General features: G+C 44.7%; 1 protein-coding gene across 3 annotated transcripts; it reads right to left on the bottom strand.

Annotated features, from left to right (window-relative positions):
- Window positions 1-10,492: 10,492 nt before the first annotated feature.
- Window positions 10,493-26,710, bottom strand: ESRRB (estrogen related receptor beta). Of its 3 annotated transcripts, XM_066607651.1 has the most exons (11): window positions 26,660-26,710; window positions 25,372-25,492; window positions 22,353-22,402; window positions 20,499-20,555; window positions 19,949-20,044; window positions 13,791-14,101; window positions 13,515-13,631; window positions 13,335-13,442; window positions 12,349-12,516; window positions 11,715-11,984; window positions 10,493-11,594 (listed from the first exon to the last, which is right to left on the bottom strand). In XM_066607651.1, the coding sequence occupies exons 5-11, from the start codon at window positions 19,999-20,001 to the stop codon at window positions 11,278-11,280; spliced, it is 1,344 nt and encodes a 447-aa protein (XP_066463748.1). In that variant the 5' UTR covers window positions 20,002-20,044; window positions 20,499-20,555; window positions 22,353-22,402; window positions 25,372-25,492; window positions 26,660-26,710; the 3' UTR covers window positions 10,493-11,277. The 3 variants fall into 3 exon arrangements, with proteins under 3 accessions (XP_066463748.1, XP_066463749.1, XP_066463750.1); XM_066607652.1 differs by lacking the exons at window positions 19,949-20,044; window positions 20,499-20,555; window positions 26,660-26,710 and having other exon boundaries at window positions 25,372-25,586; XM_066607653.1 differs by lacking the exons at window positions 19,949-20,044; window positions 20,499-20,555; window positions 22,353-22,402; window positions 26,660-26,710 and having other exon boundaries at window positions 25,372-25,586.
- Window positions 26,711-27,883: the final 1,173 nt, after the last annotated feature.

Genomic DNA, 27,883 nt, shown 5'->3' on the forward strand with positions numbered 1-27,883 from the left:
GATCGTCGGGGATCCCAAACGGTGTAACGGGATAGGTCATCAATAATAAAAGTCCCTGACAACCCCTTTAGGCTGCATCCACACGGGCGAGAGCAATATCGCTGCTATGTACACTGTAGCGCTAGTGATGCTTTTTTCTTGGGAAAAATGTAGCATTGTGTCGCTGCTACACGCGATTTTCTCGCGTGAAAGGTAATAGGACTTACTAATGTCAAAAATGCCTTGCATAGCATGAAAATCACAAGTTCGTGCTATGCGATGCAATAAACAAGGAGGCTCCATAGGAAAACATGGGCTTCAAAACAGTAAATCACGGCTGTATAGAGCATGCCACAATTTTGTTGTCTCGCAGTGTCACAGGCTAAAAACCATCGCTCTCGTAGAAGAACCCATAGGAAAGCATGGGCTCCACATACATGCGATTTGGAGCACTGTCACATCGCTTCAAAATCGTGCAAGAAAATTGCCTGTGTGGATGCGGCCTGAATCTTATGTATATGACCTGCAAGTTCTTTAATAGGGCCTCCATTGATAAAATTTGTTTTTCCAGCACATCCTATGGATGCACGATTGGATTGAGATGTACAGAATTTTGGAAGACAAGTCAACATCTTGAATATGTTCCTTGAAGTGTAAGCCCTAACCTGAAAATCATCCGTAGCTGAAGAAGAAAAAAAGCATACAGCACCTAGACGTGCTTTTCGTGGCTCCGCTGCAGCTTCTCCCCAGTTCTGATCTTTTTCTTCTCTTCTAGCCGGGGATTGAAAAATCCCTGCTTCTTGGACGCGCTAGCTGTGATTGGCTGATGCTTAGCCAATCAGAGCCAGCACTCAATGAATGGCTGTGATTGGTTCATCGAGCACTGGCTGTAATTGGCTAAGTGTCAGCCAGTCAGAGGTAGCGCTTTTAGGAGGCAGGGATTTTTCAATCCCCAGCTAGAAGAAAAGAAGACAAGTGTCCCCCACACAAATTTTTTAACTTGCAGTTAGGGCTTAGGCTATGGCTTTGATGGTAGCATTTCCTACTGTTAAAGTTGCATCGCACCGCACGAAAATAGCGCTTTCATGCAATGCAACAGAGAGGAAGTCTCCATAGGGAAACATAGGCTACAAAATCTCACGAAACGCGTGCATAACGCAGGACCCGCAAGGTTTTTGTGTCGGATTGTCGCATGCTACAAAACATCGCATGTGTAAAGTAACCCATATGAAAGCATGGGCTTCACATATATGGGATTTGTAGCACTGTAGCAGTGCGACTTTGTCGCCCGTGTGAACGAGGCCTTATATTGAATCTTTACCCACAAAACTATATACAGATAGTCCCCGTCTTGCGAACGTTCGATTTATGAACTTCACAAGATGCGAACAATCTGTCCTGCACTGTATGAAGTAATGCTATGGCATTACATCATACTGTGCAGGGACCGGACAGGCTTCTATCAAGCCTGATAGAAGCCTGTCCGGTCAGATCGCAGGACACAGTGCGTTTGCTAGACAGCCTGGGGCCTTCTGAAGGGCCCCAGGGCTGCCTATGCAGAGCGCCTATCAAGCCGTATGCTTGATGGGCACTCTGCATAGGCAGCCCTGGGGCCTTTCAGGGCTGCCTATGCAGAGCGCCTATCAAGCCGTATGCTTGATGGGCACTCTGCATAGGCAGCCCTGGGGCCTTTCAGAAGGCCCCCGGCTGCCTAGCAACCGCACAGTGTCCCGCGATCTTATCGCGGGACACTGTACAAGTCCCCTGAACGCCGGGTGCCGGCTGTTTCTTACAGCCGGCACCCAGCGGCAGCAGTTCCGACGAGCCGTGCCGCTCGTCGGCACTGTTAACACTTTAACCCCTTAGTGACCAAGCCTGTTTGCGCCTTAATGACCAGGCCAAATTTTGCAAATCTGACATGTGTCACTTTAACATGGAAAAACACCGTAAAGGTTTTGCATATCCAAGTGATTCTGACATTGTTTTTTCGCCACATGTTGTACTTCATTTAGGCGGAAAAAAAAGACCGATAGAATTTGTGTTTATTTATTAAAAGCGCCAAAACTGGGAAAATTTTGGAAAAAAAAATCGTCATTTTTTCACATTCCAACTGCAATATCTCAAATATGTGCAAACATAATATAGAAATTTTTGCTAAGATATATATTTCCATCAGTTTACTTTATTTTGGGCGCACATTGGAAAAACTTTCGTTTTTTTAAAACCATTTAGGAGACGTACAAATGTAACATTACTTTTCAGCATTTTGAGGAACACTTTGTTTTCCTACACTAAGCCAAGATTGGAAAGGCTCATAGGAGTCAAACTGATAGATACCCCCACAAGTGGCCCCATTTTAAAAACTACACCCCTTAACGTATTCACTGAGGGGTGTCATGAGTATTTTAACCCCACAGTTTTTTTTCAGGAGTCAATGCAATTTAGAAGAGAAAAACTAAAATTTCATATTTTTGCAAATATGTCATTTTAAAGACAGGATTTTTTTCTATAATACACAAGAAAATGAGGATTTGCACCCCAGAATGGATACCCCTGTTTGTCCCGTGCTCAGAAACATACCGATTGTGGCCCTAGTATTACGTCTGTATACACAATGGGGCACAAAATGAAAGGAGCAACCGGTGCCTTTCGGAACAAAAATTTTGCTTGGAGGAGATTTAGTCCCAATTGCCCACTTGTAGAGCCATTGAGTGACCAAAACGATGGAGAACGCCCACAAGTGACCCCATTTTGAAAAGTAGACCCCTTAACGAATTTATCTAGGGGTACGATGACTTTTTTGACTTCACAGTTTTTGAATGAATCTAAGCCAAGCAGAAGGAAAAAATTATGATTTTAATTTTTTTGGCAATTGTGTCAATTTAAAAGTTTTTTTTGTACAGTGTACATAGGAATGAAGACCTTCACCCCAAAATGGATCCCCCCCGTTTGTCCCGTGTTCAGAAACATACCCATTGTGGCCCTAATCTACTTAAAGAAAACATGGCTAGGCCTATAATGGAAGGAGCACCCGTTGGATTTCACGGTACAACGGAATAAATTCCAGGCCCCATTGCCCACTTGTAGAGCCATTGAGCGGCCAAAACGATAGAGAACCCCCACAAATGACCCCATTTTGAAAACTAGACCCCTTAACAAATTCATCTAGGGGTGTACTGCGTATTTTGACCCCACAGTATTTGAATGAATCTAAGCAAAGCAGAAGAAAAAAATTACGATTTTCATTTTTTTGGCAATCGTGTCAATTTAACATTTTTTTTTGTACAGTGTACATAGGATTGAAGACCTTCACCCCAAAATGGATCCCCCCGTTTGTCCCGTGTTCAGAAACATACACATTGTGGCCCTGATCTACTTACAGGACACATGGCTAGGCCCATAATGGAGGGAGTGCCCGCTGGATTTCAGGGTACAACTGAATAAATTCCAGGCACCATTGCCCACTTATACAGAAAAAAAATCGACTTCCTAAAAATATCCCCCCCCCCCCCCGCCATCCTCATTTTTTGGCATTCCCTAAATATTAGATAAAAGTAATAATATAAACTGCGTTTTATGTCCGAAGACAGGGGTAATTATGGAGGCTGGTTGGGATGGGCACATGGGGCAAGAAAACCGGGTATCCCCCCTCCTCTCTCGCTTTTTTGGGGGGTATTTCGTGACCTCAGCGGCGGGGATGGGGTGTAAAAAGTGGCGCTGTGAGGCTTTGTAATCTTGCTGCGGTGCAGCGGTCTCACACAGAAGGCGCTCAACAAGCTGCTCCTGGAACTGCATGAAGGGGAGCATTCCCGGGGCTTCTTGTAAATTACGGATTACGGGTAGCGATCTAAATAATGCCAGGCTCTCACGGCCGTATGCAGAATCCGCTTGCGGAGGCCCATAGCGGATTCCAGCTGTGACCCTGCGTACGGCCACGTAATGTACTGCACATAACTGCCTACTCACACAGGCGGTCATGCGCAGTACACCGTTTTTTGTTTATATTTCCCGTGCTGTCACTTAGAGATGACCCGGGTACCCGCAGCCTGTTCACAATGTATTTGCACATGGGCTGCGAGTATATCTGCAGTCATAGAGCACAATGGGCTCTAGGTCGCTGATATCCGCGGTAAAATATAGCATGCCGTGTTCTGTTTCTGCGAGTGGATTGCGTAATTCCGACCCGCAAATTGGGGGGAATTGTGTAATCCAATGCATGTGATTGATCAGTGGATTACCGCTGATCAAGCGCATGCAGAACCCGTAATTCCTCTCCGGTCATGCATGACCGGCCTAATGTTAGATCGCTACTTTTTCACGTGACCGGGGACCGCTCAGCGAGGCCACCAGTCACTGCTCCAAGCACTCAGCGACCGTTGGTCGCTGGAAGTAAGGAGATTTAAAATTTCCTGGGCTCCCCGGCTCCTGCGAATGTGTCCGGCATTTTGCTGGCGGGCGCATACTCAGTAGCCGGCAGGATCCATGGAGGATAATCGCATCTGGATTCAAATGCGGAAGCCTCCGAGAAGATCGCATCGGTGAGGGGAGATGAAACTTCCACTTTTTAAAGAACTTTTACGTGATCGCCATTATGGATTGAATAACAGCGATCACGTGACCAGTAACCACATACCGCGGCCCCCTGTGACATCTCCAGGCTCTTGGCTACCTTTGGTAGCCAGCAGCAGGGAGATTTTAAATTTCTCGGGCAATCTTTCACTTTTGCGCATGCGTTCGCCATCATGCTGACGGGCGCATGTGCAGAAGCTGGGGTAAGGTCCACGGATCAACATCCCACCAGGGAACAAATCCGAGACCTTTGGTACGTAATTTCATCCCCCCTTACGTATACGATCCGATAAATTTTCCGGGCCGCCAGGCCTTCTGCGCATGCGGCTGACGTAATGCCGCCTGGCGCGCATGCGCAGAACGCCGGCTTCGGGGCCCAGAGGACCAGGAAAGCGGGGAGCAGTGCGGCAGACGGGGGTGAGTAATTTCAGCTGCCCTGATGGATCGGATCCATCAGGGCAGCTGAATCTTTAACTTTTTTCAAACTTTTATGCGATCGGCGCTATCGATTGGATAGCGCCGATCGCATTGCCGGGGGGGGGGGGGGGTCCCTGCAGCCCGGGATGACAGCTCCATGCTGTCGGCTACCTGCGGGCACCGACAGCATGGAGCTGTCACGTCCATAGCCCATGGGGCTTTATTCTCTGTAGGACGCATGTTTTTACATCCTCGGAGAATAAAGCCCACTTGGGCAGGACGTAAAAAGACAATGGGCTGGTCGTTAAGGGGTTAAATACTGCTCTGACAGCGGTGTTTAAAGTGTTAACAGTTCTGACGAGCAGCGCAGCTCGTCGGAACTGCAGCCATCGGGTGTCCGCTGTAAGAACAGCCGGCACCCGACGTTGTGTGGAGCAGGATCCACCCGTGATCCCGCTCCATACAAATATTTTTTCGGACTTGTGAACAAATGGACTTGCGAACAGGTTCCTGGAACGGAACCTGTTTGCAAGTAGGGGACCAACTGTACAATTAGCTCGGCTCCTCCTGCTCTAGAACACGATGCCTACAGTTTGGACAACATGTTCAAACTGACAGATTCCCTTTAAAAACTATTAACAACACCGGACTCCTTATCTTTTCTGTTGACTTCAGCTATCAGTGGTTCAAGGTTGGATATTCACGTGGCACCTGTAGCACATTTCTACAGCATTTTTTGTGTACACGTTATTTGCAATAAAAAATGCTGCCTGAAAACCACGTTTTACAGAGAAATGCCACAGTTCTGTGATGAGTTTTCAGCAAACTCGCTTCCACAGGTAAAACATATTAATATAATTTGTTTTATCTGTAGAAGTCATTCGCCTGAAAACCGCATTGCAAAACTGGCAGTCAGCGATAAAAAACACATGCCATTTTCAGACAGCGTTTTTGATTGCAACTAACATGCATAAAAATGCATGAGAAATGCCACTGAAACACGCTGCAAGCACCATGCGGAAAGCCAACCTTTATGTATAGCTAATGAATGTATATTACATTGTGACATCATATCTAGCTGCTGAGGATCGCCATTATTCATTCAGGCATTAGTGGCAAGGACAATGTATATAGGGCAGAGGATACTCTGCGAACTAGGGCACCATACGGGTGCAATAAATGTGTGTAAACTCTCTAAGGCATCCTGCACACTGGCGAGAGCGATATCTGGCCGTGATTGACGTCCTGAAAAGCCCTAGATGCGAAGCGTTTTCGCAGGGAAACAACCTTGCATCACGGCATGTTTGAAGGAATCTCCTGCTGTGGCTGTTAAAGCCACGGCAGGAGATAGCGATCTTCTTCCATTGATTTCAATGGGCCTGGCGCTGCTGCCGCCAGCCCCATTGGAAGCAATGAGCAAGATTGCAAAAAGATAGAACATGCTGCGATTTTGTTTTCACACTGTATCGCAAGCATTAAAGCCATTGGCTTCATAATTTTGCGATTTCGCAGCATTGGGAAATCATGTGATTTCATCACCAGTGTGAAAGCACCTAAAGATCTGATTGAAATGTCTCAGCTGCTAGGATTTTACTATCTGGTCTGACTATCCCCGACACCACTAGGATTGTAGTGTGAAAATGGAAATCTGAGAAAATGTGACAGACAATCCTTATGAAATATCCAGCATAATTGGGGACTATTTGTACAAACAAAAATCAAAACCCTACTCTGTCTTCCTCCTTGGTGCTCTGAGATAGACTTTCGAAAAGATATAGGTTGATATCTAAACGCATAGAGGTTTTTTGTCTCCAGCAAATTAAGCATTATGTCTTGACTCTTTCCTAAGATAGACGAAATCTGTCTACGTTAACTCAATCTTCGAAAGCCTTTGTAATATAAATATCAGGAGCCCTGGAATAATTGCCAAATTGTACTCCAATTTCACAACACCTATGGATAAACTCCCCTACATGAGGAGGTGGGAAGGGGAGCTAGGCGAAGAATTGCCAATTTCAGAGTGGCATAAAATTGTCATATCAAATGCAAAACTTTCTGTTAGCGTATCAATTACAGAAGCGGATTACAAACTTCTAATGCGTTGGGATGTTGTTCCTAAAAGAATTTCCAGCATGTTCCCAGCGATGTCAGTCCTTTGTTTTAGGGGATGTGGAGGGCACCTTTCTACATATCTGGTGGAACTGCCCTAGGGGGCATGTGAAGGGGAGATTAACTTCCTACACATCTGGTGGAACTGCCCTAGGCTTTGTAGGTTCTGGATTCGGGTATACACTCTTATAGTTTCCATTACTAATCCTGAGAAGCTTTATTGGGCAAACGTATTCCTAACATCCCCAGACACGCACATAAATGGATATCTTATTGCTTCCTAGCTGCACGTATGGCAATCGCTTGCTCCTGGAGGAAAACATCAGTTAGCATTGATTTGGTTAAAACAAAATTATGGATTATGGTTAATGAAAAACTGGCGGCTATCGTTTCAGACTGTGAAATGGTAAATGAGAGAACCTGGTCGTCATGGCACCAATACTAGCTCACTATGCGTCTTTGGAACCCAACAGCCAGATCATCATCCCTTCCAGGAAATCTAGCTTACCATCAAGTATATCCTCTACTCCCCCTCAACCCCAACAAACTTATGAAGCACATATCTTCAGAGCTAGTCAACAGAAGAGTTTACTTTACTTTCCCAACACAGGTGCACCAATATCACTAGAAATATCTTCTCCTTATGCATTTTCCTCATTCCCCCATCCCACCCCACCCCAACTGTTATTCTTGTTTCTGGTCTATTTAGGCTATTTCTATTTTACTTTTTTAAGGGGTTACACTATTAAAGGAACAGAACCTTGAATGTTACTTTATTTTACTTTGAAATAATTAATATCTGAAATCTAAGTTATGGGCATTTTCCTCAACTCTGTAATCCCCTTACTATACATGAGTGTAATGTTGAAAGTCATGATCGATATGGTTTGACCTTTTTCAAAATTAATAAAAAATTGTTAAACAAAAATCAGATTTGCCTACCTGTAAGAATAATTGTCAGCTGAAATACATCTGTAAATAACCCCCTCTCACAAGTACAGATCACCCCCACAACAACCATTAGTGTGACCAGCAGGGTTCTCCATGAACCGTAGCAGCACAATGCTCCCCTTCACACAAGTTTTTTTTTAAAAAAAAAAAGATCACTCCAGGAATTTCCTTTTCTTAATGCTATCTCACCAGCATCGTTCTATCTGTTAGCTGTTTCATCCAAGTTCAGTTACAGCCACACATTTTGAACCCTTTTATTATGGGCATCTGTGTCATGTGATCCCAATCTGATCACCAGTCGACAGTTTGCTCTCCTGTGTGACTGACTTGCTGTGAATTACAGAATTGCAGCAGCATCTCCCAAATCCGTCCTGGCAGCTTTCAGACCTCTCCCCCACCAAGCTCTGCCCCCTTGTTCCTCTGTATGAGCTCTCCATGTATGGAGTGCTGCTGAATATATCATTTCTGCCTCATCAAAGAGACCAGTTGTGCAGTGATCTAGCCAGTGAATCTCTAGAATGGTTAGCAGCAGAATTATACACTGAACGGGCACTACATTAGGAACAGCTAGCGCATGATATCTCATGATCAGTAATATAGTACCATGTGATGGGCGTATCACGATCTGCTCTCAGATAACATGCTGATCTCTCCTCTTTGCAGCAGAAATCAACATTTGACAGTCATAAGTAAATGTGGTGACTTTGACCACCGGCAGATTGTTGGTTCCTGGAGATGTGGTGCCAATATTTCTGAAACAGTCGCACTTGTTGGTTGTTCCTGTTATCAAGGATACCAAGACTTGACAGCCATCTGACAGAAGATCACAAAGCAGCAGGCCACATGTGGCTGATCCTAGAGGCCAGCATCGGGTGGCACGTCTGGTATCTCAGCAACGATGTACCACAATGGACCAACTGACACCGCAATGCAACAGTGAAGAAGTTGCAAATTTCCACAATGACCATGCAATGTAGCTTGTAGTGACTGAAATTAAATAGCCGAAGACTGACAAGGGTGTCCCTGGCGATCCTGCGTCATGGCCAACAACACAACGCATGAACCCAGTAAGGTATCAAATGACCTTGGACACGTAGCAAAAGGTCATCTGGAATGACGCGTTCTGTTTCCTGCTCAGCCATATGGATGGCTGGGTCCACATTTGGAATAAACAGCATGAAGCAGAATCCCACAGGTGCACCATTGGGGTTCAACAAGATGGTGGTGCCATTGGCTGGGAGCATTTTCCTGGCTTGGCCTAGGACGGTTGTCACAACACCACAATCCTTTAATGGTGAACACTGCAGGGCCTTGTTAGCTGACCATCTGCACCTGTATCTTCAGGGAGTCTTCCCTGCCCTCAGTGCCATCTTTGAACAGGACAATGCTCGGTGTCATTGAGCTTGGATCACTAGAGAGTAGTTGGAGGAGCACAACAATGAATTCTCCACACTGCCTTGGCCCCCATACTCACCGGACTCTTACCCCATTGACCATGTTTGGGATATGCTGGAAAGGGCAGTGAGATCTGTTCCCACTTATCTACAAAATGTGCACCAACTGATGGAGCTGCTGCTGCGGGCATGGGTGGAGCATGTTCATCATCTTGTGGAATCTGTTTCCAACATCAAAAGTTATTGAGTAGGCTTTTCTAATGCAATAATCATTTAGTGTAAAACACCCTTAAACTCTCAATGTCAGTTTATACTATCTGCGTGCAGAATTTATTGGGTCTTCTGTGAGATGTAGTTTCACACAGCTTTCTCCTGCTTGCTTGTAAGTGACAGAAAGTAACTATGACAAATAGGAAGCAAAGGAAAGCAGGCTGAAGCTACATATCATAGTATACAGTGAGACCCTGCAGTGTTTTACAATATGTTCTCAAGTTAAGGCCCATTTACACTGAAAGATAATCACTCCAAAATTGCTCAAACGACAGTTTGAGTGACAATTTTGAGCGATCATCTTTGCATAACTAGAAGTAGCTAATTAGCTACTAAAGAGTTAATGCAGGTGGAGCGGGATACCGCCGCGATAGCTCAGAGAACAAAGCAACTGTTTTGTATATGCAAACAGCTGCATTGTTCTTGGAGCTTTCAGCTGGTATCCTGCAGGGAAAATCAGCGTGCAGCACTGATAACAGTCATCGGTGATTTCTAGAAATCACCGATGAACGAATAGTGCACGATGGACGCGTGTTTAGACTCAACTGTTATGACTCAAAAGATGGCCTTAACTCCAACAGCTCATGCTTTCAGGATATCTTATAAAAGAGAACATTGGTGGAAATTTCTGAGGCATTACTAAGGAAAATCTGAAAACATTACCTTTTGGGAGTATTTGAGGTCTAGAGTTGAGAAGGCATTGTAGGCTGCATTAAAGGAATCATACCAGAGGGGAAGAAGGAATCAACATGGCAGACAAATGGCAAATAAACTAAAACCTGTACACACAAGACACTCTACATAATTCTTTAATAGTCTGTGCTGCAGAATATAGGCAAAAAATGTAGTACTTCTTTAAATGATAATATTCTGTCTGCCTACAGCCACCACATGTGGGGGTTCACGGCATACAGATTTACAGGGAACAATATAATTACATATACCACAAACACCCCCTCTGTGACTGGAGTTTAAAAAAAAAAAATCTCTTTGCTATGTGAACTGTTGTATAGTCGCTTTAGGTCTTACACACCTCCAAGCTGTGGGCTTGGTTAAAAATCTGGGTGTCCTCATGAGCCCCGAGAGATGGCCCACTCTGTGCCCCACACCAATGGCTGTGTTGAGTGCTGAGATGATGCATGCTCTGCCAATGAGTGGATCATGAAATGTCTAACCTCAAAATAAATGAGATTTATAATTTGTTTATAACACACATACTACATATAGTAATTCCTACAACAGCCACCCATCTGCGTGCCCGTTATATCGGGTCATCTGTACAAGGGTCCATCTGTGTGCTCATTGCACCTTGTCTTATGTACAGGTTCCCATCTGTGAACCCACTACACCCAATCTTGGGCACCTTTACCGATATGTGTGCTTGTTACACTACGTGTTCTGTACAAGTGCTTATCTGTGTGCCTACTACACTCCATCTTTAGTACAAGTGCTTATCTGTGTTCAACTACACCCCATATTTAGTACAGGTGCTCATCTGTGTGCCCACTACGTCCCATCTTCAGTACAGGTGCTCATCTGTGTGCCCAATAACTCCAGTTTTCTGTACAAGTGCTCATATGTCTACCTGTTACACCTCGTCTTCCATATAGGTGGGTGTGCTGGTGTCTGCAAATCCACACAGTGGGTGTCGCACTTGTAGATCACACTTTGCCTCCAGCATTTCCAGAAAAAGTTTGTGCATGGGCACTGTACCCTGAGCCCTCACTCCATGAAAATGCAGCACCACTTTACTAGCCGTTTGACGCAGCAGAGGAAGAGTAAGTAGGAGCTGCCCAGCTCTCCGTGGCTCATCCCGATGATGGCTAATATCATACTCATGCAGAGCTTCCTGGAGAAGGTCCTGCAGGCTTCGCACACCTTTCACGTCCTCTACATGCAGCGAATCTATGAGACAAAAGATAAAGGTGGTAGAGGAGAACAGCGCATATAGCAAGGGTGACAGCCAGATGCAGAGCAGCAGTGAGTTGTAGGGTCAGTGCAAGAATAGCTGTGAGAATTCCTTACCTGAATTGGTGAGCACCAAAGCTTTTAAAGTGACGTATTCTTCCTTGTCAAGTCGAAGGTTGCGGTACCTGTGGACAAGGTGCAGGATGCAGAGGTAGAGATCACGTAGGCCGCAGACTCGGGACTTCATCTCATCAATGACATAATCTTCAGCATACACCAGCTCATCCTGGAATGGTAGAGAACGGTAGACAACGCCCAGTAGTAGGAGCTCCATCCAGGCCCCTTGTAGTAGACTCATCTGATCGGCCAGTGAGAGGGAGGAGAAGCCTGGAGTAAAGTCGGGTGGTCAGTGCACAGCCCCTACACCACTAAATCAGTCAGAGAGTGGAGGAGGCTGAATTATATAAAAGACCGAGGACAAGGACTGGATTATATAGTGGAGGATAATCAGAGATTAAAGGGAGCTTGATTATATAGAGAAGGGGGTGCATTATAAATGTGAGGGTAGCAACAAAGTGGAGGGGGGCTAGATTATATAGAAAAGGCTACTCAGTAACTGTGAAGGGGTATGTCTGGATTATAGAGAGGGGAGTGGTCACTGAGTTGAGGAGGGGTATGCTTGCATTATATAGAGTGGTCAGTGAACGGGGGAAGGGTATATGTGGAGTAGATGGAGGTAGTACAGACTAACCAGGAATATGTTTAGCCCACCCAATGGTCAACACAAGCTCCCGGTCAGCGAGTTCACACAGAGTGCTAAGGGCCTTGATGTCCGTATCAGGAAGGCTTGGGTCTGGCATTGCATAAATCTTCTCTGGCTCTGCCATCAAAAGTTGTGACACAACTGCTGTTCCTGTGTCTGGAAGAAAAGAATGAATGCATGAAACACTTCCCCTCCAATTCTGACACTCCACTCCAAGCCTTTTCCATATCTGACACCCCCACCTCCAACGTTCTCCATATCTGACACTCGGTATTATTGTATCTTGACGCCACTGGAAGCTAGGGGTTCGACAGGGCTTCCATGGAGGAATGCTCCTGTCACACCCTTAGCTATCGATTGCGGAACTATTGGAGGTCCTAGCAGCATGTGCATGGAATGCACGCTGCTAGGAGCTTGCTTGGCAGGCGTCTCACGTAATTTCCTGCTGGACCTTGGAAGCCCCTGGCGCAAAGAAGTTCCGAGGACCTTGCACCTCCATTCCTTGGTATGCAAACAGCGGTGGCCGCTGTATGTATCCGCTCAGCACGGTGGGAAGCAGGGAGGCCACAGTGCCGCACAAAGTGCAGAATGCAGGAGCACAGCGCAACCCCATGAAGAGTGACAGCAGGAGCGGGGAGATTCTTTCATGGCCGGGAGCCGGAACAGCAGGGAGCCAATACAGCAGAGAAAAATAGTGACCTGCCAGGAACGCACACCCGAAGCAGCAGGAAAGGGGCACGGATACTTACAGCAGAAGCTGGGACAGCAGAAGAATAGTGGCCTGCCAGGACATGCAGGGGAGCCTTGTTTGCAGCCAATGAGGTACTGGGGGCGTCACCCCCCTGTCACTCTTGTCTCCACCAGTACTTCCTGATACTATAATACCCTGACACGCTCTACTGTCTCCATATCTTACACCCAACCTTTTCCATATGAAACACAGATTTGGGGCTTGCAAGCCTGCAGACACTCACAGGGCTTCTTATGGCCGGGCTGAATCTGTGTTCCATGAATACCACCACCTGATTCCAGAAATCTTTTGTATTTCTGTCTACCACCTCGAACCCGGTCTAGGCGCACACCTGTGAATGGAGACGCAGAGTTATTAAAATGCCTGGTGCCTCATTAGAGGAGTCACATGTATAAATTCTTACCTTCCTTTAGCATCCCGACCTTTAGACACTTGGCGAATCGGCAGGACTGGCAGGATTTCCTGCGACGCTTGTTGATCTCACACTGCTTGGAAGCCGGGCAACTGTACTCAATGCTACCTGCGTTACACAGACCTGATAATCAGTAGTGACTTGAATGTATGTGCACAGGGACCTCAAACTGTAAACATACACAACACCAGCCACATGGATGCTATCATGTAACAGAAACAAGACCCTCCCACCATAGTTTTAAGTTTCCACCCCCTCGCTCATTACCTTGAATTGTTCGTTTGAAAAATGCCTTGCAGGCTTCACAGGAGGCAACACCATAGTGGTACCCAGATGCCACATCTCCGCACACAAGACAAAGTCTCTTGGGACATGCCCTGTAGTCGCACTTGGGGTGGGGCGAGTTTCTTCCGCAGAGTGGAGGTGAGCCCAGAGTACTCCGAGACAGATTGAGGCCTCCGCCAGTGTCAGAATCAGCATTTAGGCTGTGAGTCACGGAACATGGACTGCATGTCTCTCGCTTAAAACACCAGCCTGAGGTCAAAGATCGATCTTCTGGTGTCATCTGCACCAAGTGGCTGAAAATAGAAGAACACGACAGAAAAGTTATTATTACGGTAAGGAAAGAAACACGGCAAGATAGCGTAAAATGGTATATATAACAAAATGGTGACAGATAACCCACAAATACCAAAAAAACTAATAAGAGCACAGCACAGGCAGAGACATTACCAGAGGGGAAAACTGACATGAAAACAATCTACAATTATTTAAATTCTAAAAAAGTTCAACTGAAATGGTTATTTCTTTAATAGTAAGCAAAAATAAAGTAAAATCTGCATTAACCCCTTAGTGACGGAGCTTTTTTTGCTTTTTTCCATTTTCGTTCTTTCCTCCTCCCGTTTAAAAAATCGTAACTCCCTTATTTATCCATCGACGTCGCTGTATGAGGGCTTGTTTTTTGAGGGACGAGTTGTATTTTTCAAAGGTACTATTTATTGTACCATATAATGTACTGAAAAAATTCTGAGTGGAGAGAAATGGAAAAAAACAAAAACAACATTCCATGATCTTTCGGTGCGTTCTGTTTTTACAGACTGCAACTGCAACAAAAATGACATGATAACTTCATTCTATGGGTCAGTATGATTACTACGATACTAAACTTACTTTTTTTTTGCTGTACTACTTGTATTCTTTTAAAGATATTTAATTTTGTATAATTATTTTCTGTCTCCGTTTTCTGCGCACAATAACTTTTTTATTTTTCTGTTGACATAGTTGTGTGAGGGCTCTTTTTGTGCTGTACAGTCTGTTGTTTCCGTTGGTACCATTTTTGAATACAAAAGACTTTTTGATCGCTTTTTATTACATTTTTTCTTGGACCAAAAAAGCTAATTTCTGGCGTTTATTTTTTTTCCAGATGGCGTTCACCATGCGGGGTAAATAATGCATTACTTTGATAGATCGCAGTTTTACGGACACAGCGATACCAAATACGTAATTTTGCTGGCAAAAGGTTTTTTTTTACTTTTATTACATTTTTTTTTTAAATAATGAGTTTAAAACTTTATTGTTTTTATTTTTACACTTTCTTTTAGTCCCCAGGGGGGGCCACAACAAACAATGCTTTGATTGCTTCTGCAGTATAATGTAATGCCATAACGTTACATCATACTGCATTCTGACAGGCAGCCTACCAAGCTCACGGGGACGGCTTAATGGGCAGTCTGCCAAGACAGCCATGGGGCCTTTCAGAAGGCCCCTGGCTGCCATGACACCTGCACGGCTCCCCCGATCTCACCGCGAACATCAGTCAGGTGATTTAAATGCTGCTGTCAGAATTGGCAGCGGCATTTATAGGGTTAATAGCCGCGATCGGCCTTGTGGCTGATTGCAGCTATTGCCCGCGGGTGTCAGCTGTAATAAACAGCTGATGCCCGCGCTCTATGGAGGGAGATAGCGGCGCTATCTTCCTCCATACACTCCCTGCAATGGCAGGACGTAAAAACACTATTGAGCCGTCACCAAGGGGTTAAATATATCATCTGTTTAGTAGACCATTGGGGAACATTTATAAACCAGCAGTTGAATCTCAGTCAATCAGAAAGTTATCCCTTGAATAGGGAATAACTTTCTATTTTGGCACAACCCCTTTAAAGGTTCTATCATAACAGGATCTGTTCCATGGGACTGGACCATAGTGAATATAATACCAAGATTCTAGAAGGATTCAAAGGCTGAGTAACTATGCGCCTTCAATAGTCAGATACATTGTGTTGGAAATGCGTGAAAGTATCCTAAAAAGATGCTATTTTAGTGTATCTCAATTAAAATAAACGTATAGCTCCTTGTCAGCATGGGTTTATGAGGGATCAGTCCTGTCAAACTAATCTGATTAATTTCTATAAAGAAGTTCCAGACTGGATTGGGATGAGTTGTTTGAAGTCATATAGCTTAATTTTTCCAAAGCATTTGATACTTTGCTGCATACAAACTTGGTACATAAAATAAGAATGCTTGGATTAAGGGAAAATGTGTGTAACTGGCTCACTAATAGAAAACTGTAGGTGGTTATTAACGTCACAGCCACTGTTACCAGTCAGATACTGCAAGGGTCAGTATTGGAGGAGATCACCATTACCAGTACAGTATCACCGGGCTTAGTATTACTTGTGGGCTATCACAGGGACCAGTATGGGAGGAAAACATTATTACCAATGGGGTACCATGAGGGGCGGTACTTGAGGGGATTATCATCATTAGTAGAGTACAACAGGGGTCTAGGGCGCGATAGCTTGTTAAGTAAAATATCTATGCTTATGGTTGATTCTAAAGGTTTTAAAGTAATTAATACAAAGGCAGGCAGTATTATTATTAATAGTAATTATCTTACAAATAAATACATTATGTTATTATATTACAGAAGGATCTAGACAAGTTAGGGCAGAGAAGTAACTAATAAAAATTAAGGAAATAGTCTGGGACATTTCAATATTGGGCAAATACCATGTTTCCCTGATAATAAGCCCTAGCTGCAGTACATAAAAAAATACTTACCTAGCAGGCTCATTCCCGGATCCTTCTGCTGTTGTCCAGAGCTCTGCCATGCATCCTGCAGTCCTCATTCGCCCACAAAAGATCCCTTCCTGGTTATGGGATTCATAAATCCCACCTAAAGCAAGTGATGGCTCTGATTTGCTGCTTGAGAGCTGCTCAGCCAATCAATGTAGCGCTCGATGAACCAATCAGAGCCATCATGTTCTAGAGGCGGGATTTCTGAATTAGCCAATCAATACCACGGCTCAGCATGCCAGAGCTCCGGAGAGCAGTGGGAGGGACCTGAACTGAGCCTGCTAAGTATAAGACATCCCCCAAAGCAAAAATTAATATAAGACAGGATCTTATTTTCAGGAAAACAGTGTAGAAGGAGGTGGCCTAAAAGAAGAAAATAACCCTATTAGGAATACTCACCTGGTAAATCTGACGACCCACCAGTGCGACTATTCCAACCAGTCTCGGCTGCTGTCCTCCAGTAATGATGTTGTGTCTACTGCAGTGCATAGCAGTCTGCTGATTAGCTGTAACAATTACAAGTGGGTAGTCACAACATTATCACTGCAGGGCAGTGACTGAGACCGTCGGAAGTGGCAGCGCTGGCAGATTAGTGGATTTTTCAGGTTAGTATTGTTATTTTTCTTAAGGTCCATTTATACACAAGGATGATCGCTCAAAATTCACCAGAAACTTACAGTTTTGAGCGATCATTTTGCATTAGCTACTAATGGGTTAATCAACCCATTAGAAGCTAAGTAGCTTCATTTATATTTATTCAGAGAACAGTGGGTGGGTCTATTCTCTAAATACATCACTATTGTTCTCCAGCGGGACAACTGCTGAAAGAATCTTATGAGCGCTGCCCGTGGAGAACTCAGCTTCCCGTCCGTCTTATCAGGGACGATTGATTTTATGCTGAGCTGAACTCAGCCATAGATGAAAAGTGCACGGTAAATGCATGATGGGCACACATTTACACACAACGATTATCGCTCAGAAGATGACTTTTGAGTGAGCATCTGTGTGTGTAAACGGACTTTGATTCTAGGCTACTCTTGCTGTCTGCCGAATTTTGAAATGTCCCAGACAACCCCTTTGATCAAGTAAATCACTCTGCACATTGGAAAGGTAAAAATACCTATCACCAGTACATGCTAAAATGGGAAAACACTGGGTAACATTGACATGGAAAAGGATTTAGGGTGCCCGTAAACATTAGAGTAAAGTAGATGGAAATTAATGATTTTAATTGAAATGATCGTCCACTGGGTGAAATTTAATGAATGATCGTTGTAGCTGAGCAATGATAGACCGTCATCGTCTGGAAATAGGTCAGTCATAGTTGAAATTTTCATCCGGTAGTCAGACAAAAGATATTTTGTCCACAAACGATCTTTTGTTGAAAGAACGTTCTCAGATTGTTCGTTCATCACCCAGTGTCACTGAACATGTATGACCAGTTTGAACAACTTTAACCCTTTCCAGTCCACTGTCTGACCTCTGAAGACATTATGATTTAAGGCTGTACAGCTCCGATGTTGGAAGACGTCCGTCGGGGTTCTCTTACTGTATATTGCCAGCCTCTCTACTGTCAGAGCCTATCCAACGTGTCACCTCATGCAGTACTGGCTTTAGCCAGCATATAGCGCCGTTGTATAACGGCAGAAAAAGATTAAGCCCCCTAGGAAAACCAGGGTACAAATTGGATTGGAAAGGGTTAAGGGCAATATAGACTAAAATATGTATGTTTGATTCTGTTAAATAGTTGTTCAGCCATCAACCTACTTCTATCTCCTGTGTATAGGCACCCTATTAGGAATATTAGTCAACAGTAAACTGACCTCTTACTACTGAAAGATCAGTCACAATTATGGAAGCTTGTATTGAAAGGGCAATCATAGTATAGCATCCCCAACTGTAAGACAAATCACACTATGAAGCCCTCTGGTGTAAGAGCAGTCACACTATGAAAGTCTGTACTGTAAAAGTAGTCCCACTGTGTTTGCCAGTGTGTGTAAAAGTGCACATGTGTAAGTCTGTGTCTGTTAGGCTGTGTTCACATTAGCATTCAGGGCTCTGTCACTGAGCTCCATGAAAATGCAGGACAAAATAGTGCCGCATTCTGTGCTATTTTGTCCTGTAAAATACTGGATGAAACCCAAATGGATACTATTACAGTCAGTGGGGTCCAATCGTTGCAGTTCTGTTCTATCATAAGATGGATCTATTCGGCCAGTGGATTCTGTACGGAACACTAATGTGAATTCAATCACTCAAAATGTATCACTCATCTGCCATTCTCTCCAAAGTGCCTCATGGTATGTCGAGTATGTGCATGTTTCTGTCTTGTTACTACTGGTTACTTCCAGTAGTTCATTAGTCTATAGCTGAGATCCGCTATGTTTATAAAGTAGATCTCTCTCCATTTGCTGTGATTCTGACAAGCACGCACAGAGTGAACTACTGTCAGTGTGCACCCTTTATAATTGCCAGCATCTGAAATTGACATTACATCCCTAGTATCTACAAGAGAACTTGGTTATTCTTACTAGGAACAATCACATTTTTATCCATAGTTCATTATACAATTGCCCTGATATAGACTGGCTCTTATCTATAACATACTGTAAAATAATAAGAGTGTAATATACATGCCGTATATAGATACTTCTCTAGAACATCTGCGGCTCAGATGTATTGATTGCCCATGTTGGACCCCTGTTGCCTATGTATCAGCTGTTGAGAAGTGATGTATACATACAGTGCATATATATACACATACATACTGCTCCAGGTCCAGATCACCTGCAATCAGTCCCACTAATGAAAAGTAGCTCTGCAACTACAGTATTACATGCTGTCGAACAGCTAGAGAACTCTATACATATAGTGTATACTCAGTGCTGCAGGTTCAATCACTACACAACTGCATTCCACTGTTGGTCCTGTCCATAGCAGATGTCCTTTGCTATGGACAACCCGACAGTAGAATGCTGGCAAGCAATAAATATATTTGATACCTACACAACCAGAGTCCATCAGAGGCACTGCATGCAGTCGAGTCACGGTTGTCCTGGGAAAATAAATATAGTACTTTCTTGCCATTTTTGTGCTGGAATGAATAACTCAATACACCAAGTTATTCTTTCCAGCCCAAAATGCTGGAAAAGAATGGAAACCTGCTGAAACAGTAACCCACTGGTCTCTATTTAAAAAGTTTTCATTGATGGCCAAGATAGATTCTGTTCAGGTTCTGTCCAGGGGTGTCATTTTACAGATTTTAAACGGAAATCCCGACAGGACCCCCTGAATGGCGGCCATAAGGAGGTGTGAACGGGCCCTTAATCAGCGAAATGTCTCTATCTTACCGGCACTTGTGGTAATTTACAGAATCTGAAGCGCACGTTTCTGCCACATCCATTATTCTTGACTACGGTCCTTCGTCGGACCAGAATGATATCACACTAGGGAGAATGCAGAAGGGCACTATTTGATCAAAGCAACTTTGAGAGGTAAAAGACATAGTGGTGCTGTGGAGACAGAGGCATGAGGTGTAGAGAGGTGTGGTGTCAAAGGCATACGGAGCTGTGAGGACAGACTCAATAGACATTGGGAGCTGTGGGGGCATAGGCATGGGGTACAGGGAGATGCAGGGACAGAGGCGTAAGGCATAAAGAGCTGTGAACAAAGAGGCATGAGGCACAGAGAGCTTGTGGATAGAGAGGCATGAAGCACAAGGAGCTATAGAAACACAAGCATGAGGCACAGGGTACTGTGAATGCAGGTAAGAGGTACAGGGAGCTGTGAAAATACAGGCATGAGGCACAGGTATCTGCCTATGATGTGAGGAGACAGGCTATAGATTTGGTGCAGGAGAGGTGAGAGGTACTGATTAATAGGAGCAGATAGAGACTTTACCTAACATTCCAGTAATGCTTAGTCCGCAGGGAGAGCGTCCAGGAAAACTGAAGTGACCTGCAGACGAGAGATGTGAAGTGTGGGACACGGGCTCAGCTGCCAGCCGGATAAATAAGAAGGGGAGGACGCAGTCTGTCAGGGGAGGGACAAGCATCCAGTGGGTCACTATTGAGAACACCACTCTGGGGTCACATAGTTATGGACAGGAGATGGCGTATAGCAACGTATTTGGCCCCTTCAGGTGCTCCATCTACCCAGACTGGACACTGAGCTGTTAAATTGTGCCCTTCCACCCAGAGCAGGACATAGAGCCTCCGAGGTGACCCCCATCCACCTTGTAGAGCACATTGAGCCTTTGACATGATCCCATCTATTCAGTACAAGACTCTGAGCCTCAGAGGTGATCCCAACCACCTGGTACAGGACACCAAATCTCATAGATGATCCCATTCACCCAGTACAAGACAGCGTTACAAAGTGGTCCCCTCCACCCAGTCAGCGGTGAGCTCATCCGCCCAGTACAGAACACCAAGCCCCAAAAGTGACCCTATCCATCTAGTACAAGACACTGAATCTCTTTAGTGATCTCATCCACCTGAGCCTCAGAGGTTGCCCAATTCCACCCAATACAGGACAATGAACCTCCAAGGTGACCCCTACGACCAAGTACAGGACACTTAGCCTCTGAAGTGACCCATGGCCTGTTGTAGCATCATCTTATAGCATGAAGGTATAGCATATATGGTTATATATTGTTCAAGGGATGAGGTATGAACTTTACTATTTTGTATCTCAGAGCATGCAGCTGTCAAGCACAAATCATCTCCTTAATGGTCAAGTTGTGTTTGTGCTGTAAGGGGCCACAAGGGACTGAGCAAGGGACAGAGCAGGGGGGCAATGGACCCTTGAGAGGAGAATTAATTTTCTGCTGAGAATGGAATGAACCCTGAACACTGGTAAAGAGCAGCTTTTAGTCTGAACACAAGGGATTGTGGAAGCGGAGGGACCTGTGCCTTTCTCTAGCCCAGGTTAATGGACGTTACTGGACAAGAAGCACTCAGCCATTACACTTTAACCCTTTCGGAATCCAAACTCATGAATCCGTACTGTGAAACAATCAAAGAGATCTAACAAGGGTCTACTCATAAGAAAAGAAAATCTGCAGCTATATCCTGACACAATTCCAAATGTGTGAACATGGCCTAACTGACAGCCAAGGAGCTCATTGTCCTTGCAGAAACCACTGATTGCGCAACACTAATGACAGAGGGAGCAGAGTGGAACGAGACAGACAGAATCGTAATTGTCTTGTATGGAAGTGACACCAGCTTGCATACTGTACTGAAGGGTGTGCATGGATATAACTCCAACTACTGAAGGGTATGTATGGTGACCTTAGCTATAAAGTAGAATGTAAATGGGGAAAGTCCCAGCTGTACTTTACTGCAGTGTTACGGCGGTGGCCTCGGCTGCACTGTACTGAAGGGTGTTTTGGGGGGGCGTCTCTGGCTGTATGTACTGCAGGGTGTGTATGGAAGTGACCCCAGCGGTTCTGTATTATACTGTAGATTTTGTCATGGTCCTCTCTCCCCTAACACACCTGCAAACTGGGGGATGCGGACAGGTGACACTGACAACTGGTAATTGAAACCGCCAGTTCCTGTAAGTGGAGAGTGAAGCACATCCTGCAGCCACAGAGCACAGAGCAGCCTTCTGTCAGCACAGAGCACACCTGGGGGAGAACCACTGACAGATCCAAGGCTCAGCAGGATGAAAACTTATACCTCACCTCCTACAACTGCTCTCCACAGTACCTCCTCACCAAGCAACATGTTCAGACCTTTTTGCCAATACCTTCCAGAATTAGCTTTTTCTTGGTCTGCTGTCTCCAAACAATTCTTCTCCTGAAAACCAAAACATTATTGATCAATTTCCTTAAGTGACCCGGAGGAGGCTTTGAGGATAACAGTGGAGAACTGAACTGCAGCATACAGGGTTGAGTGGCTGCTGCCAAGCCAGATAGAATCTAGGGAGGCACACAATGAGCCACATATAAAGAAGAAAATTATGTCCTTATCATAAATCACACATGAATTATTGTTACATTTTGGGTATATTTGTATACAAACCGAAATGGATTCAGATGCGGCAATTTTAGTTACTTAGAGGCCAGTTCCCTAATAATCCATTGGTCTGCAATAAACTAAGTACTGTATAATTTTCTGAAAGACAAACTGCTCAGTATTCCTCATTTCTTTAGGAAATTATCCCCTCTCTTGTTCAGCACTGATCTGGTCTTCACTATTCCCTTGTAGCAATATTCCTGAATTTACATCTCCCTCACCCACCAATATGGGATTGGTAGATTAGAATAATTCTTTCCTTAGTAATAGTTGCCTCATTATTCCTATTTTCTAATTGCTCCTGATGTCTATTTAGTCCTGCCAATAAAGCTTCTTTGAATCAATGCATCTCCATCCCCATGAGTTCTGCTGGGCTCTTACTTCAGTAACCTTCTGGAACCTTAAAAAGGTTTTCTGAGGACTCCAAACATTCGTGGTAGTGGCGGCGACATATAACTTAAAAAAACCCAAAAACCTCTCTATTCACCTCCTGCTTGCCGCACTGCTTCCCTGCTGCTGTCATCCTCCAGTCTCGGTTTACATTAGCTGCAGCGGTGATGTGGGTTGTTTACCCACTTAACTGCTACAGCCAATGGGAGGCCAGCAGGGACATCATCAGTGACGTCCCGTAAACTTTCTACATTAGAAGTCCGCGTAGCATGTTTACGGGACGTCATTTTCAGATGCCGCAGCGCCTGACTGCCGAAACAGTAGTCTAGCGCTGCAGTGAGTATATTTCTTTTATATAGTTTTGGACATGGGAAGCCCAAAACTATATAAAAGAAATAGCTTTGGAAACTTTGGAGAAATTCAGATGGTTCCCATTCTGATAGGTCATGTGTAATGGAATCAAAGCACACCAATATTTACTGTCCCAGTAAAGCAGTGCAGCTTTGACTGTCCCTGTGGAGCAATATGTAACGCCCGACGGTCTCTACAGAACAATGTGAGGCCTTTCGATTGTGCTTGTGAAGACCTGTGATGCCCCTAAATGTCCCTGCAGAGAAATATAAGGCCCGCAATCATCCCGTGTAGAAAAATAGGGCCTCAAAATCTCCCTGTGGAGCAATATGAGAGCCCCACCTGTCTCAGTGGAAGTGACCTACCGACCCAACTGAGAAATGTGAGGCCACCAACTGTCCCAGCAGAGAAGAATATGGTCCCCTGCTGTCACAGTGGAGAAATGTGAGCCTCCCCCAACTGTGCCTGTAGAGTAATTGGGGCCCTGTCAATTCCTGTGGAGAAGTGCAAGTCCGCCCGGCTGTCCCTGAGGAGCAATGTAAGGCTCCCCTCTGTCCCTGCAGAGCTATGCAAGGTCCTAACCATCTCTGCAGAATAGTAGGCCCCCACTGACTCGGTATCACAATGTAAGACCCCAGCTGTCCCTGTGGAGAAATGTGAAGCCCTCCTATTCTCCCTGCAGAGAAATAAAGCCAGTGGCCTATACACTCACACATCCCTATTCCTCCTGCAGAACATGTGGAGTACTGGCATGCACGGTCTCACAGTCGCTACTGCATTCCTCAGGATCATTAGCTGCACTTAATGTTTTCATCACATACTAATTATCATTTGCTAATAACACAAAAGCCCAAACCACACAGATAACATCGCAGGATGTAATCTCATTGGAAAATCTCTCTCTGCTTATGAGACAACTCCCCAACTGCGAGCGGTCTCCTAGCTCAGCTGTACAAGGTAACACTTTGCTTTACTATACATACAGAGGTGAATCTGGGCAGCAGCTCCATCATTTTCAGTCTTTAAATATCTATGTGGAGTGTTGGCCATGGCTTCTTACATAGTCAGGTATGGGGTCATGACGCGATACTTTACATACGTGTCCAGGACGCTACATATTGAATATGAAGGTCACAGCACATACCCGGGACTGCCTTATGGAGTGGTCTGTGACAAACATGTAAAGTTTTAAGCAACTCTCTGAAAGTACATCTGTTTCTAAAGGATTAATGGCCAATATGCAGTGTGCTGACCAGCTAACAACCGCCTACTGGTTGGTCTCAAGGAAACAGGGTGCAAGTGTGGAATGTGGCACCGGTATGGAGAGGCTTTAGAACAAAGAGTACTTAATGGTGATTTCACATCTGCGGCAGGGATTCCAGAATCCCCCCCCCCAGCTGAACGATTTTGTCTGTAGAAGGAAACGAACAGCGCCAAATGGACCACATAGACTATAATGGGGCCCGCCCACTTTCTGCCCAGCCGCCTAGCTTTGGATGGAACAAAAAAAAAAAAAAAAATCGCTGTATGCCAGATGGAGGTTCCAACGCCGGTGTGTAACCGGCCTTACTGAATGTACAATAAAGTATAATATTGCAATAATCAACAGTATCATTTGGATTCAATGCAAACAGTTTACTAACGTTCTATTAGTGCTACAACTCAGTCCGGACCCTATAAATAGGGTGTCCCTAATATTGTGCACGCAGTATAGATTTATCACAGTTAGTCCTCATTCACACAAGCATATACACGCAGCTATTGGAGCTGCGTGCAAAAAAAATGACAGCATGTGAACTATTGGATTCCAATGCATTCATTCCCATGAGCAATTTTCGGGCACATGGGAGGAAAAATAAATAAATCACACTGTCAAAACTAGAACATAGGCGTCCATTTTTCACGCTGTGTGAAAAGATAGGTCCTGACCTATCTTTTGCGGAGAAACACTGGAAGCTTCCATAGACTCCTATGGGAGCTGAAAAAAAAGTGAGGGGGATGGATTTTACCTGCGTCTGATGCTCTGAAAAGAAGACAGCTGACGCTATTTAAGCTATTACTAGTCATTCTGAAGATTTCCGCCGATCCAAGGAATTCCGCATTGTAGTGTATTTTTTCGTTGATATGCCCCTGTGAATGGATGAGAAAAAGCTAATTAAGTTCAGGACTTGATCGTGGCTATTCTTCATTGATGCGATTTTACAGCGCGTGTGGGCAACCTTAAAAACGCATATGCTCGTGTGAATGAGGTCTTAATAAATGGCCCGGGTAGATTAGCTCCAAAGAAGCTGTTTAAAAATAGGAGTCTCCTCTGAAGTAACTTAGTGTCAGAGGAATTTCGGTAAAGCAAATTCGCTAACTTAAATATGCAATCACTGCCCCCTGAACAAATTGTTAACACAGTACCTTTGTAGAGGCTGTATAATAATGAAGTTAAAATAATCACTTTTACTGGTGAATGATGGTACTCACGATTAGGCTTCATTCACACGAGCGTATATCGGCCGCGCTTTCACGGCCGGATGATATATGCTGCCCTTCTGATGCATTGGTTTCCAATGCATCAGTTCAGATGGGCATATTCCTGTGGCGTAAAAGTGCCTGGCCGCCAAGGTAGCACATACGGTGCGTATTTCGACCAGGCACTTTTACGCCAGCCAGGATAATTTAGGAACTATTTTCTGGCTGGAATAGGACGGCAGCTCCCATAGACTCCTATGGAAGCCTATGGTAGCTGTCAGAGAAGGGAGGTGGGAGGGAGTTTAGCAGCATGTCACCTACTCTTCGCCCCTTGCTGCCTGTTGCAATGGGAGGGGGCGAGACCGGGTGAGAGCTAGTTGCTAAGCTCCCACCTCTCCCATTGTTGGCAGCCGCCAAAGGGATGGAGAGAGGGCGGGAGCTTAGCACACTGGCTCTCATTCCGTTTCTCCCCCTCACCTTGCAGAAAGCCGGCGAGAGGGTGGAAGGGGGAGGACAGGAGAACTATCTCCTCCTGCCCAACGGCATTCCGGGCTTGCTATATATGCGCCAGACTGGGCTGTCTGAACAGGCGCACAATCGACAGATTTGGATGCCTGTTTACGCAATTTTTGGGCTTGCTGTGGCCGTGATACGGCCTGACCAAAAATCGCTACGCTCATGTGAAAGAGCCCTTACACGCCATCAAAACTTGAATACTGGTTGTAGCTCCATCTGCTCTCCCTAGTGGTCTCTGTCCCGGTGACAGCTTGACACATACAGTCGTTAATTGCATCTGACATTTCCTTGGTGATCAGTATACCTCCTTCTGGCACTTACGTTGCAACAGCTGGGTAGCGACATTCTAGGAATCCAAGTTGACCTCTCTCTGTCTGGTTCAGAAAAACCTAGTTCTCCTATAGCACTGAGGCAGATCACTCTTCACAAGGCTCTCTGCAAAAACTGCTTAGTTACACCACAGCATAGGGAACAGTTCCTGCCTTTGATAACTAGCTCATTAGCCAATCAACAACCAGCTCCCTCCCTGTTAATCCACAGCAACAACATTACTGTAAAAAACACATTCATGTGACCTCTCTGAAGGTTCTAGCAAGAACAAATATGGCAATAATATATATATATATATACACACACACACACACACACACACACACACACACACACACATATATATATATATATATATATATATATATGCATACACACATATATATATATATATATACACACACACACACACACACATATATACATACACACATACATACATACTTATATATACACACACACACATACATGCGCATATATATATATATATTATACACATATACATATACACACACGAGTATTTAACCTCTTACACCACATCCTTTCTCCACAACAAATAAAGAAAAATTCAATGTTATATACTATAAAACAACTTTTATAACATGGCAGGCTTAGATGCCTCAATTCATCTCTGGTAAACCTCTAAATAATGTAGACACCATATCATCATAGGATACCAGTTCTATACAGTGATAGTGATTACGTTGCAGTTACCATCAATGATCACCGATGACATCATCTCTGATTGGTGAGGTCTGTTTTTATCCTCCTTCATCTGGGCCCAAAGTGCTATGAAGACTTACCTTAAACACAATTCATCTCTGCACACTCTTCCCATGTTGTTGATACCCCTAGTGTCCCCCCCCCAACAGCACAAGTCACTTTGTAACTCGCAGTCCAACTGAACGCCACTCAATACAGAGCCTACTCCTCCTCTCCCCTGTTCTCTGACAGTACTATATTGAGAGCAGGAGAGAGGGGAAGAAGTTGGCCTCTACACTGTGTCAAGTGGCATCTGCACCAAAAAGACTGAGTTACAGAGGGTTTCGCCGCTGACTGGACTTTTGGAGAGGGCCCGGCCAGTCAGTGGTGGGACAGGGGGTGGAACCATTCTACCCCAGGCCCCCTGAGCCTACATGCCCCATAGCAGTCTTATGGTATGGTAGGCTTCCACTGGCAGCACACCACAGTTTAGTATAAAGTGGACTAAGTGTA

The sequence above is a fragment of the Eleutherodactylus coqui genome, chromosome 6, assembly GCF_035609145.1.
Source record: "Eleutherodactylus coqui strain aEleCoq1 chromosome 6, aEleCoq1.hap1, whole genome shotgun sequence".
Taxonomy (NCBI): Eukaryota; Metazoa; Chordata; class Amphibia; order Anura; family Eleutherodactylidae; genus Eleutherodactylus; species Eleutherodactylus coqui.

Bases quoted from the DNA above. Each gene is read 5' to 3' on its own strand.
- ESRRB (XM_066607651.1), bottom strand. From the start codon at position 20,001: ATGGATGTGGCAGAAACGTGCGCTTCAGATTCTGTAAATTACCACAAG. The intron at 13,632-13,790 runs GTAATGAGCGAG...TGTGTAACGCAG, and splicing joins TTTCAAACGAACAATTCAAG to GTAGCATTGAGTACAGTTGC. The intron at 12,517-13,334 runs GTGAGTGTCTGC...CTTTTCTTCCAG, and splicing joins GCCCGGCCATAAGAAGCCCT to ACACAGGAACAGCAGTTGTG.